This window comes from Capsella rubella, unplaced genomic scaffold, assembly GCF_000375325.1.
Source record: "Capsella rubella cultivar Monte Gargano unplaced genomic scaffold, Caprub1_0 scaffold_1, whole genome shotgun sequence".
NCBI lineage: Eukaryota > Viridiplantae > Streptophyta > Magnoliopsida > Brassicales > Brassicaceae > Capsella > Capsella rubella.
Window position 1 is genome coordinate 11,884,835 of NW_006238923.1, and position 13,957 is coordinate 11,898,791.

The following is a 13,957-nucleotide window of genomic DNA, read 5'->3' on the forward strand; positions in this document are numbered from 1 at the left end:
CCAACAGTTTAAAGTTTGGAATAGTCTCCTGTTGAGAGTTCATGCTCTTAGGGACCATGGGGCAATTGATAGATAACTAAACGGCCTTAGCCTAAGCCCATCTGAATTGCTGAATCATGTAATCTTTAACAATTGCATATTTGTTTGGTCCTATTTAGTATTTTTCCAATGTTGGAAAGTTTTTGGAATTCTTAAAAATTTGAAACTTTTACAAGTAACAACAATTACATTTTATTTTTGCCTAAAATAGCTTTCTTGGTCTTTTGAGTACTATGCCAACTGTTACATGAATTGACTTGTGACACAAACAACTGGAAAGCAACATATTGACTCTGAGACCATCACGAGATTGCATGTACATGAGACGCCTGTGAATGTAGCCACAGTAGAAACCAACTGTCACAAAATTATCACAGCACATGAAACCAATTATACCATACCAAACCAACCAACCCAACCAATCACATTTCCTCAGTATACATATATATAACTGTGTAACTCCACTCAACCCCTATTCAAAACTCAGTCTTCTTGAGATCCATTAACATTTTGGACATAATGGGTGCACTTCGCTTTATATTGTTTCTTACTTTTGGTTTTGTTCTGTTCGGTTCAAAATGGACAGTGTCACAGCCATACCAACAGGGACAAGTACCTTGTTTATTCATCTTTGGTGACTCCTTAGTCGATAATGGAAACAACAACAGGTTTGTTTCATTTTGCATTTTTCTCTCTATGTATATAGTATATGTTATGATTTTGTTTTCCATCTATATGTTGTTACACAAATTCATAGTAATTATGATTTGAAATATATGTAAAGGTTGCTTTCGCTTGCGAGGGCTAATTACCGACCTTATGGCATTGACTTTCCCCAAGGTACTACTGGACGGTTCACCAACGGTCGCACCTACGTTGATGCATTAGGTATTTCTCTTCACATTCTCTATGGACCGAACCTTTTGCACAACTCTTGTAGTGAGTGATATATATATAGACCAATGTGTTTAGCATGGCCGGCTCAGTACGTACGTAGTAGTAAAAATTACTTTAGACATGTCACACATTCAATATTTGAATATGTAAATATATTTGTAAAATATTTTAAGAATTTTATATTTTTTTTGGAACCTATATAACCATTTTAAAAAGTCTTAGTTAGTGGCTTCGATTGGTGACGATGCATAATCGCATAATGACGTAAGCTGCATAATAAAAACTTGCATAATGAAAACTTGCAGAATAAAAATTGCAGAATAAAATTAGTTAAAATATACAGTATGTTGATTGGATACATTTTGCAGAATTTATAATTATATTTAATACAAAATATAGATAAACTTGGATGTAGTTGTGACATTTTAAATATTATAATTTTAATCATAAACAAAGTATTTTCTATTTTTGTGTTTTCTAATGCGATTATGCAAATTTTCTTGACTGGTAATTTTTTTTACGTAATCGCATTAGAAAACGTCATTATGCCATTATATGTGTTACCAATCGAAGCCAGTGTGTTGTGTACTAATAAAAGTTTAACATTTTCCTTTTTTTGTAGCTCAAATACTTGGATTCCGAGCTTACATTCCACCGTATTCTAGGATTCGTGGCCAGGCTATCCTAAGAGGTGCAAATTTCGCATCTGGTGCCGCTGGTATAAGAGATGAGACCGGTGACAACTTGGTATACACATCTTACCATCAAATATTTAAAAGCAACATCAGTTCTAATGTAAACACTAACATAATTATACTGCAAAATGCTTTTGTAGGGTGCACATACTTCAATGAACCAGCAGGTAGATCTGTACACGACCGCGGTTCAACAGATGCTTAGATACTTCAGAGGAGACACAAATGAGTTGCAACGATACTTAGGTCGTTGTATCTATTACTCCGGGATGGGAAGTAATGATTATCTCAACAATTACTTCATGCCTGACTTCTACTCAACTAGTTCCAATTTCAATGACAAAAGCTTTGCGGAATCTCTCATAAAGAACTACACACAACAGCTTACTGTAAGGGTTTGATCAATGATACATAACTTAATTATCTCAATACATTATATCTTGATTCTATTTTTTTTTTGTTTTTTGTTTCTTAGAGGTTGTACCAATTTGGAGCTCGGAAAATAGTTGTTACTGGAGTGGGACAGATCGGTTGCATACCTTACCAGCTCGCGCGGTATAATAACCGTAACAATAGTACTGGAAGATGCAATGGAAAGATCAACAACGCGATTGTGTTGTTCAACTCTCAAGTCAAGAAGCTAGTGGACCGTTTCAACAAAGGTCAGTTGAAAGGAGCCAAGTTCGTTTACCTTGATTCTTACAAGAGTACCTATGATCTTGCTGCCAATGGAGCTGCCTACGGTGAGTTACATACATTCAAACACATGGTACAATATGTATTTTAGTCTTATAACTACATAAAGTCTCTTATTATTGTTTACATTGATCGGACAGGATTTGAGGTTGTGGACAAAGGTTGTTGTGGAGTGGGGAGGAACAATGGTCAGATAACGTGTCTTCCACTGCAAACCCCGTGCCCTGACCGAACCAAGTATCTCTTTTGGGATGCGTTTCATCCGACAGAGACTGCTAACATATTGCTTGCAAAATCTAATTTCAACTCCCGAGCTTATTCTTACCCTATCAGCATTCAAGAACTAGCCAATCTTTGAAGATAAGGGAGAGATCTTGTTCTCCCATATGAATGCATATGTGTCATGTAACATGGCTATTTTATAATGTGTTGCTTTTTCATTTATGTGAACTTATGTTTCTTTGAAATAACTATTTGTTTTTCTGTATTGTTTCTCTCAATGAAAGAGACGAAGTTGATTTGATAATTTATGTATATTTCTCATTATATTACACATCAAGAAAAAAGTAAGAAAAAATGTATAATGAAATTAGATGATGAACTTATGAAGTTTTCGTAAATAATTTCAAAACAAATTCCAACATTATCAAAAAATTGGAATTAAAGAAAAAAAAAGTTAATCTGTTCTCAAAATACAATTAAATGGGGGAATCTCGGGTAAGACATGTTAAATGGGCCTCTGGACCGACCTCTGAATCCAAACGACAAAAGGAAAATATACAAGACTTAGTCTTAGATTTAACATCCGAGTCATCAAGTATTAACGGAACTATAACACCGGTTATCGATTTGATGGTTTAGACCGGATTTAGATTGTTTATATTAAAAATTAAAATTTTAGTTAAGTTTATATAATTTTGGCACACTTTAAAGTTTTATGTATAAATAGTAATACGATAAAACAACTAAGTTTATGGCGGCGTTTTTCCCCAAAAAGGGAGAAAGCTCATAGGTTAAGTACTTATCTCTTTGGTCAAAACAAGAAGCACATGAGCTTTGCAAGTAGACTCACGACATAAACTAATGAAAATAACATAGATGGAATTTGAAAACATAAGCAAACTCAGACTCAACAACATGCTTGAAAGCTCGAAAGCGTGTTCGAAAGAGGAACGTAGAAGATGTACTTGAAGAACATAGAAGATGCATCAGAAAAATAAACAAAGTCTCTGGTCAATGACTGATCAGAGAATACGACATTCTTGAAGATTTTCTTCATGCATACGTCTTTCCAACTCATCTAAGTTATTCTTCATTTCGTTCTTTTCGTTCTCACGTGCTTCTTCTCTTTTCTCAAAGAGCTTCTCCTGCGCATCCACAGCTATTTTAACATTTTTCACCATCTGAGAAAAGAGAAGCAAAGTAAGTATACATTTATCGCGTAAAACCTTATAAGGGCATACTTGTGACTTGTGACTACTTGTGATCGCATCAAATATTGATATATATGAGATACTAACAGATCTAATATTCATATATCTATTTAAATCTACATGCATGTACATATGTAGTTAAACCGTAACTCTTTAAGGGTTAATAGATGCAAAGTTTCAAAAAAACAAAATAAGGTGAAGTAAGAACATACTTGATCTCAAATCAGAAAGTCTTTGGGGTGCTCGATGTTTTTTCTGGTCGATGCTAGACGACTGAGGTAGTTTAATCTACGAAGCTAGCTACTGTGTTTAAATAGAACTATTGAAATTCAAAATATGATTACAAAGCTTATATTTGTTAAACAAAAATATAATTCTTAATTTTGGAGAATTGAATTTTAATCGTAGTGTCGTTTGAATATGAAATGGATTTAAGACAGCTAGGGACAGAACTAACACCCAACATTAACTTGTTAATTTGTTTATCACCCAACATTATCTTCATGTTACTAGCTTTAAGATAGTAATAGATAACAATTATTTGACAGTTGGTTGATAATTTTATTGGAAATATTAAAGTTGACCTTCTTATATTTCTCCTTTAAAATCCTATATTCGCCACCTCTTCAATTATTATTATTTTGTTTTCAAGTTAACCCTTTCCATTTTTTCTTTAATGTTTCACAAAAAGTGATATTTTATCATTTTCACACAAACTAAAAAAGAATAGGTCAAATTCAACTTAGTGTAATTGGTAAATTTTTCTCACAATATGAGTCAAATTCCCAAGGATCGATCATATTTTTTGGGCAAGTGAGCTGTGACTTAATTTATCCCATATATTATATATTATTTGGCCTTTTATGTTTTACTTATTCACGAGGTCTCAATTTATGTTTCATATACTACTTTTAGATATTCAATAATTCACATTATTTTCTATAGCCTGTTGTTTGATTTTTTTTTTTAAATTATGTTTCATTGAATCATAGTTGTACATTAAGTTATTTTTGGTTAATAAACAACAATTATTATTTTGTTAGAACACGAATTTTTTGTAATAAAAGTAACATGATTTATATAGAGTTGCCATGTGCCTAACAATTCAACCAAACAAGAGGCCATTTTAAAAATTTAATCTCGATCGTTTATCAAAAATCAGTCATTTGTAGTTAATAATAGTTCTTAATCATTGATACTACGCTAAGTCGTTAACAATCCAATTCGGTTCTATTGCAAGTTATTATTAGGAACATAATCACATATATTTATAGTCGGTCGTACTCGGATGAATTACACAGTGTTCATTGAGAAAAGAACTGTTTCTCGACTCTATATATATTATATCAAATAAAAACGTACGTGACGCCTTACAAAGAACATACACACAACATATGTTTTAACGTAAAACAAAGAAGCAAATCAAACAAGAAGATTAGGCTACAAACGAACGGCCTAATCAATATAAAGAGATATGTAACGTACTGAAAATGAAACAGATATAATCAAAAGTCCAAGAGCATGCTCAAACGAGGAATATAGAGAAGGAGAGGCAGTGACATTGATTGATCAGAGAATTGTGCAAAACGGATCGTTGGAGTCATCTCTTCCTACTTCTTCAACTTGATGATGAAGCTTAATACTTTTCTCCATCTGTGGTAAATGAATCAGATATGTTAATGTCACACCACATCAGTACCATTACCATATATGCATGCATGCATGTGTGTGTATGTATATTAACAAAGGGGAATTTATAAATAAATATATACCATCTCTGCCATTTCTTTAAGGTTTTGTTCATTCCTAAGCTGTAACTCCTTCTTCAGTTCTTCGAATTCTTCTTTTGAATGCATATGCACTTTTGTTTCAAGCTCCTCTTGTTCTTTCTTATGTCTATCAGTCTCTTCCTGGTGAGCGATATTGATTTGATTTAGGAATTTTAAAAATATGCTAGAGACTGATATACAAGTGGAATAAAAACGTTAAATTTCAAGAAATCCCGTTCTTCCAATAATATTTTCAAAAGCCTTCTTTCTTTATAAAAGTGTTCATCAAAATATGAGAACTACGCAAATACATATGTATGTAAACATATAAAACATATAAAAGCTACATTTACACATTTAAAACCTTACAAATTAAATATCTTACAAATACGTTATAAATATTGTATAAAACCTTATAAATATCTTACAAATATTTTGATCGAGTATTCAAATAGTTACAATCGGTAAGTACTCTACAATTAATACGTTATAAACTTTCCAGATTTAATAAATAGTATTTTTGAAATTAAAATATGGAGTTGAGCATTTTTTTTAAGGGGGAATTTCAAAAATACCCCTTTTCATAGGGAAAACGGCATATTCCCCCATGAACTTAGTTACTTTATCGTATTAATACACAGAACTTTGAGGCGTGCTTGTAACTACATAAACTTAACTAAAATTTGAATTTTCTACACGAACAATTCAATTCCGGTCAAAACCATCAATTCGACAAACGGTGTTACTATTCCGTTAACTAATGATGACTAGGATGCTACGTGTGACGACAAAACGACGTCGTTTTCTATATTTAAAAAAAAAAAAAATCAAACAACAAATATACAAAAGTTGGATTCGAACCATTGACCTTTGATTCACAAATCAAAACTTAATACCAATTTAACTTAACGGTATTTGTTGTCAATCATTGACATATATGTAAATATATAGCTATGTAATAATTAAAGTAAAGAAACCTCTTTTCTCTCTCTCTTTGCTTTGTTCTTCATCTTCGTTTTTTATTGCCAGTACTCTCTCTTTTCTCTCCTTGTTTTGTTCTTCTTTTATATTGACTATGACTATGACTGTACGACCCTCTTCATCATCTTTAATCTTATCGTGATAGACAGTTCATTAGATTGACAACTGGAATTTCTTTGGTAAATTATAACAAATTTGATTAAAATCGTGTATCCAGTCAAGTCCTAAATAGCTCAACTGAATTTGTTAAAGGAAAATTAAAATATAGATTGGGAATCGTATTGGGATGGATATCAAAGTAACTCCACAGTTGGGATTAGAAGGAGTCGTGGAGGAAGACAAGAGAAGTAGAAAGCGTCCAAACCAATGATAAGGTTTTTCTCTTTTAGTTTATTATTTTTAAATTATTGAATCAACAATATAAATATCTCGTTTGACAATTCTCATCAATAATACATTAGCTCAGCTGGCACGGAGTCCTTTTATTTGGGTTAGAGGTAAGGGGTTCAAATCCTATTATTGTTCAGATTTCTTTTTTCTATAATATAAACAAACGACGTGGTTCAGTAGCTCCACATGGCATTCTAGAATGCAAACATGTCATCCTAGTCATCATTAGTTAACGGAATAGTAACACCGTTTGTCGAATTGATGGTTTTGACCGGAACTGAATTGTTCGTGTAGAAAATTCAAATTTTAGTTAAGTTTATGTAGTTACAAGCACGCCTCAAAGTTCTGTGTATTAATACGATAAAGTAACTAAGTTCATGGAAGAATATGCCGTTTTCCCCCTTTTCATATACCTCATTTTAAAAATACTCCTTTTTCAAACTTTATCAAAAAACCCACTAAAATGTTGAAATTTATCCAAATATGTGTGTAAGCTTATAAATATATACACAAATTACCTTTATATGTGTATAAAACATTATATACCTTTCATAAATAGCGTAAAAATAAATTATAAAACCTTATAAAAACCTTATAAAAACCGTATAAACCCTTTTAAAAACCTTATAAAACTTAGAAAAACGATTTAAAACTATTTAAAACATTTTAAAATATTTGTATCGAATCTCCCAGTAGTAGTTATTATATAGAAATACCTTATAAACTATATAAAACTTTATAATTTTTCATATTTAAAAAGGGGTATTTTTGAAAATGGATAGATAAAGGGGGTATTTTTAAAAAGGGGTACACCAAAAGGGGTATTTCTCAAAAATTCTTTTTTTTTTTAAGAACACACCGATTTTTAAATTCACCTATAAAAAATTGAATTTTTTTTTTTGCTAAGAAAAAAATGGAAAATTATTTAAACCTTTATCTTCTCGGACATGTCCTCGGCATACGATTTAGAATCCGTATGTTTTCTGACCAGGTCGATAGTGTTGAGAAGCTCTTGCACTTGTTTTGTTTTTTTCACCTCATCCGCGGTTATGTTATCGAACAAGACATATCGTTGCTCACACGATTTCAAAAGTCTCTAAAACCATAGAAAAGTATGAAATGATCATAAGTTACAACGTTATGAAACCTATAATTCCACAAATTATGATCGAAGTACCAACCTTTATGGAGACAGGACAACCATCCAAATAAGACTCAATTGTTTCACCATCCTCTTCTAACACATCCCCGCCCGTGAAAACAACGACAAGATAATCAATAATCTTACTCCCGAAAACATCCTCCAAGGTACTAAGGACCACCTCGTCCTCTTTGGTAACTCGATTCTTCACCGATAAAACTAAGATTACAGCATTCAGCCCTCCTTCCGCAAGATTTAGGCATCTAACGATCTCCTTACTTATGTATTCAACCGAAGACATCAGATCAGATAGACCTGTATGCACCTCATCCCACTCCTCATGTTAACCATTTACATACATTTTGATACCATACAAAAAAAAAAGTACTTATATAATTCAAACGTACCAGGAGTGTCAATCACTCTGAGTTTGGGACCTCCTTCAGGTGTCTGAAGAATCTCTGACTTGCATTCTATTGTAACTCTTTCTGCGTTTGCTTCGGAAAGAAACACATGTTTCCCTATGATGCTGTTCCCTGTAGCGCTTTTCCCGTCACCTGTGCGACCAAACAAGACTATGTTTTCCATGGGAAGTGTGATACTTCTGATCATTACATAAGAAAGTAACTTATTAGCTAAGCAGATCAAAGTAAATCCAAACACATTGATAGATGTAATGCAATATGATCATTGACAGTATAAGGGGAAAAAGAAAGAAAGAAAAAAAAAGGAAACTGTGAGAGTGAGAGACGAACTTGATGTTGATGAGGAAAGACCTTACAACTTTTACTAGAGGCTTGATAGATGTTAATATAACTTGGAATTACCAATTGTTAAAATCAAGTTTATATAGACCATTGATAGTATTCTTTACACCAAGATAAATATAATATGACTGGTCTTTTTTCCACATTACAAAAAATAAAAAAATGACTGGTCTTTCTTTAACTTATTATACAAGTGTTTCATATTTTTATTATATCATTGTAAATATTTCAAACAAGTGTTTCATATTTTTATTATATCATTGTAAATATTTCAAACAAGTGTTTCATTTTTTTTTATTATACAATTACAAGTGTTTGTTGGTTCTGACTTTTGAGTTGTAAACCTATTAAGACCATCCTCATTAGTAATTAAACGACCTTATCAAGGGTGTTTTTTAATTAATTTTATCTATTAAATACTATATATAAACAAACAATAAAATTAAAACCAATCATATATAGTTTAAAACTTAAAGATATATTCAATAGGGATTTCAGGTGTCTTTAGCAAAACACTTGTTTCTACTTTTTGATAATAATCAAAAGTTTGCCTCTATCTTGATTGGTGCGACGAATGCGATGACTCTTGGTTAATGTATTGCCTTGCCTCATCGATCAAAGACACTCCATTTATCATCGATAGAGGTGGTTTATCCCAAAATATGATATGGATTGAATTTTTAACTTAATTTTTTATTTTATTTTCAACATTAGACCACAACTGGCCGGTCTATTAGTCTAATCCTTACAAATATGTAGGGAGCAAGACTCGATCCCTGATGTAATAATGTATGTTTATCAGTGGACTTATCATTTGCCACTAGACTAAGTTAATAAATAAAAATATTACGTTTGAATTATATAATAGTTGGTAATAAAATGTGTATATCTATATTTTCTCAAAAATTCTCAAAAATAAAAATTAAATTAAAGATTTTGGTTGGTTAATTTGATATATGACAGTTAAAATATTTTTGTGGTCTAATTTTGAGTTAGTCGATAATTTTTAGATTTTAAATGTTTTGATATTATTTTATATTTAAACTGAAATCATCGTGGATGTGAAAAACGTATATAGAAGTATAGAACCTATTATAGAAGAAACTTCTATAATAATTTTATTTTATTTTTAAACAATCACACTTGTGTGTAAAAATCTCATAAAATATTGTAAAAGAAATAATTATGAATTTTAAAATATATAATATATGCGAATGTGATTTATGGGGTTCATATACAAGTTTATATTGTGAAAGAAGCTGCAAGAGAGAAGAGAGGAGAGAGACTTGAGTAGTTTTTCTCCACATTTGACCTTCATCATTTAAACATAAAAATGAATATATGAAAAAGAATAGGAGATATACTTTAAACCCTTTAATCTTCATTATTCACACATTAAAGGGTTTTAAAAAATTATATTTTTATGTTTAAAGACATCCTCATTTTTGTGAGCAATGAGGAGGATCTTAAAAATGTATAGTGGTGTAGACCAAAAAATAAATGTATAGTGGTGTAGAAATATTACAAAAAAAAAAGAATAAGTAAAATAGGGCAGTAGGTTAGTTTTTAAATTTAAAAAAAAAAACAAAATTAGTTGGTGTGGTTATGAATAAAATGAAATGAAAAAAAGAAGAGACTACTAAGTATTAACCACCTCCTCTTCTTGTCCATGAAAATATTTTTAAAATTATGAATCAGTTAAATTAGATGTTTCATATTTTGTAAGGTTGCAACACTCCAAAACTAATTAATATACATTATATCGAATGCACAGTCTCATACATATATATATATATATATATATATATATATATATATATATATATATTTATATCTTCAAATAAATTACAATCCATCATCTTCCAAATAAAGAAACAACCCCTATATATAATTTCTTGAAATTCTTATTAACTAAATTGCTTTGATTTTTTTTAATGCACTTCCAATTTGGATATCAAGTATTGTCTATATATTATAATTTGTGTTAATTGGAAATATTATAAATAAATTACTTATTATAATTTGATATCATAAATTTATAAATATTAAATATCATAAATATAATTATTTAAATCAAATATTATAAGATTTACCCGTGCCTAGTCTAGTGTACCTTAAAACAATGTTGTTTGTTAACTTCTAAGGGCATATCCAACCTCACTCTATTTTAGGGTCAAAACTCTATTTTAGATTAACATTTTGTTAAATCCTACTCTATATCTTGCTCTAAAATAGATTAAATTATATATTTACTCTATATGTAGAGTAAATCTATTATCTACACTATTTATTTACACTACCTCTATTTTAGAGTAATACTTTGGAGCAAAACAATGCTCTATTTTAGAGTAAAAAATATAGTCCTACAGACAAAAAAATAGGTCTAAAAAAAATGTTTCCTTCTCAACTTACATTATATCTCTTATAATACAATTTTTAAAAGGACTACAGACAAAATTTAACTTTAATTAAAACAAAGACTTTGTTTAACTTCTAACTATATTATAATAAATTTCATCCATGTTGCAAGATAAATTAGATAATACTAGATATATTTTATTTTAAAAGACGTTGTGCAGTATAACTTGTAACAATGAATTGTATTATTTCTAACAAAAAAATAGTTTTACCTCTAACAATACGATTTGATTAAAGATTGCATACAATGCAAAGACAAATATTTTGGTAGGCAAACAGAAGTTATATTTAGAATAGGACAAACAAATAATTTCTCTAAGTAGAAGATTTTTGTTTTATAACATCTCTTTTTTTTTTGTCAACTATTTTATAACATCTCTAATTAGTAGATTTATGTCCAGAGGAAGGAGTTGACAATAGACTTTGTCTTTTAGGGTGTCACGATGAATATGTTAAAAATATGCTACTCGTGAATAATATGATATACTATTTCGGTACTTATGGAGTCCAATTAATTATACCAATCTAGAAATTAAACTAGCTAGCCAACATCTTTGAGTGTATGTCCCAAAAGATTAAGAAAGCATTCCATAAATTTAAGTAAATAAAGACTTGGGAAAACGACCTATTTGGTACCAAGTACCAACCAAGCTCAATGTAATTGTTTATACTTGAAATTTCAAAACGATATAAATTTTTTTATTATTTTTGAGAAGGCAATTGAATGAATATCTTGGGTTTCGTAGAAAAGAAGAGAAGTATGTGTTAGATTCATTCAGCCATGGTAAATGATGATTAGGTCGTTATTTTCTATAAAATAATTTTTCTTTTAATAATCCCAATGACTACTTTCTCACTTATAAATTTTTTTCTACCTTATATAGGATTCCTTTTCATCTAAAAGAGGCAATGTTAATGTTAAGAAAAATTTTAGGTGGCAAGTAGCTGGTGATCCAACACCTAATGACGATTTTAGGCAATTTACAACATTAAATAATATATATATATAAATATCATACTACATATTACATATAAAAATTATATTAGAAAATTAAAAATATGAAACTGTAAAAAAGTTACATAATTTTGTTAACTGAGATTCTTAAAAGTTTAAAACCACTTAGCTAGTATTGGTATTGGTCTTAAGAGAAACAAGAACGAACATATAAACTTTAAGTCAAGTTAGAAAATAATATACCTTGAAAAAGCTTTCAAGTAATTATTTAGTAATAACCACCAAAAATTGTGTTCGATAGTACATAATTTCTTCTATAATCGATCCTTACAGAAATATTTGCTTTTCTTTGTTATATGCTCGCATGCACCACTTTGGCTGTATTAATGCTTATCGCATTTGTAAAGTACGTAATATATTCTACTATCAAACCTTTGGAAAACAAAATGTTGTAAATGTTATCTTATCTTATTATGCAAAAGTTTAATTTTAACATTATCTCGACAAGTGTAAAGTTTATTAATGAAGTTTTATTTACTTGTCAAGGTCTTTGTATGTCATTTATAATTACTTGTTTTAATTTTTACATACTATAACATAAGCAAAACATAAGTAAAATTTAATCAAAATGTAAGTAAAACTAAAGCATGATCTAACATTATAAGATTAATCTTAAAACTTAAAAAAAATCATTCTAATTAAAGGAATAAATAAACATATGAGTTAATAATATTACAAAGAAAAAAAAAGACAAATGAGTTAATCATAAACCTGAATGATATTGGACCATATCATATGGTTCTTCAGGAGCGGGTGATTAAATGCTGGTTGATCCGCCTGGTTGATACAATCTATCACATCTCCGTCGGGGCTCTTTTTCAAACAAAAACAAAAAATCTATACAATAATAGCAAACTCAAAAAATGCCACCAAAGTTTTGTTCTTTTATTGAAAGACGTTCGTGTCTTTTCGCCGTAACTTTTCATTCTCGTATTTTCATCGTAATTTTTCATTCGTATCTTTTCTTTGTAACTTTTCATTCGTGTCTTTTTATTCGTGTCTTTTCCTCGCAACTTTTCATCTTTTCGTCGTAACTTTTAAATTCATGTCTTTTCGTCGTAATTTCATACGTATCTTTTAGTCATAACCTTTTCGTTTGTGTATTTTCGTCGTAACTTTTGCTAAAACATATTTTATGAACAATGAATAAATGTCATCTACAATCAGACAGTATTTTTTGTAAATTTTTATAAAATATTTTTTATTTTTCGTTTAAAAATATATAAGATATCATTAAAAATATATAATATATAAAATGTCATCAACGCAAGAAACATGCCTGAACCATTTCCCGAAGAGTTCGCTGACAAGCAAAATAAATGTCAATATAACATGTGTAGCTTATATTACATGTTATATTCCAAAATCTCATGAAAATTATATTCCTTTTTTTCGTCTTTCCCCTCAGATGTTTGCTTTTATGTCCAACTCCAAACCAAAGAAAAAAGGAATATAATTTTCATGAGATTTTGTTAGTTCACCTCTTCCGAAATCTAAGCTCATTATCATCTACTGTACTTTTTAAAATAATTCAAGGACTTTGAAACTATATTCATAAAGAATGCCACTATAATTTATTATTTGGTTAATATTTTGAAAACTAATAATAAGCACTTTTTAACAAAATTCCTAAAATATCTCCCAAATAAATATAATACCATTTCTTATTTTCCATATTTTCTCAAATAGTTCTCCAAAATCTTTAGATGATCTTAT

General features: G+C 29.8%; 2 protein-coding genes across 2 annotated transcripts; one reads left to right on the top strand and one right to left on the bottom strand.

Annotated features, from left to right (window-relative positions):
• The first annotated feature begins 537 nt into the window (after positions 1 to 537).
• LOC17898336 (GDSL esterase/lipase At1g33811) lies at positions 538 to 2,855 on the top strand. The gene is made up of 6 exons (XM_006305016.2): positions 538 to 707; positions 824 to 927; positions 1,559 to 1,683; positions 1,772 to 2,020; positions 2,107 to 2,374; positions 2,468 to 2,855. Exons 1-6 carry the CDS (start codon positions 559 to 561, stop codon positions 2,683 to 2,685), a joined length of 1,113 nt encoding a protein of 370 aa, XP_006305078.2. The 5' UTR covers positions 538 to 558; the 3' UTR covers positions 2,686 to 2,855.
• A 548-nt stretch (positions 2,856 to 3,403) lies between these two features.
• On the bottom strand, positions 3,404 to 8,629 carry LOC17899062 (immune-associated nucleotide-binding protein 8). Its single transcript, XM_006306239.2, has 5 exons — positions 8,449 to 8,629; positions 8,082 to 8,356; positions 7,832 to 7,996; positions 5,533 to 5,670; positions 3,404 to 3,730 (listed from the first exon to the last, which is right to left on the bottom strand). Exons 1-5 carry the CDS (start codon positions 8,627 to 8,629, stop codon positions 3,572 to 3,574), a joined length of 918 nt encoding a protein of 305 aa, XP_006306301.2. The 3' UTR covers positions 3,404 to 3,571.
• Positions 8,630 to 13,957: the final 5,328 nt, after the last annotated feature.

Bases quoted from the DNA above. Each gene is read 5' to 3' on its own strand.
- LOC17898336 (XM_006305016.2), top strand. From the start codon at position 559: ATGGGTGCACTTCGCTTTATATTGTTTCTTACTTTTGGTTTTGTTCTG. The intron at 2,021-2,106 runs GTAAGGGTTTGA...TTTGTTTCTTAG, and splicing joins ACTACACACAACAGCTTACT to AGGTTGTACCAATTTGGAGC. The intron at 2,375-2,467 runs GTGAGTTACATA...TTGATCGGACAG, and splicing joins TGCCAATGGAGCTGCCTACG to GATTTGAGGTTGTGGACAAA.
- LOC17899062 (XM_006306239.2), bottom strand. From the start codon at position 8,629: ATGGAAAACATAGTCTTGTTTGGTCGCACAGGTGACGGGAAAAGCGCT. The intron at 7,997-8,081 runs GTTGGTACTTCG...CTATGGTTTTAG, and splicing joins GTTGTCCTGTCTCCATAAAG to AGACTTTTGAAATCGTGTGA. The intron at 3,731-5,532 runs GTATATATTTAT...CTCTTTTCTCAG, and splicing joins TTAAAGAAATGGCAGAGATG to ATGGTGAAAAATGTTAAAAT.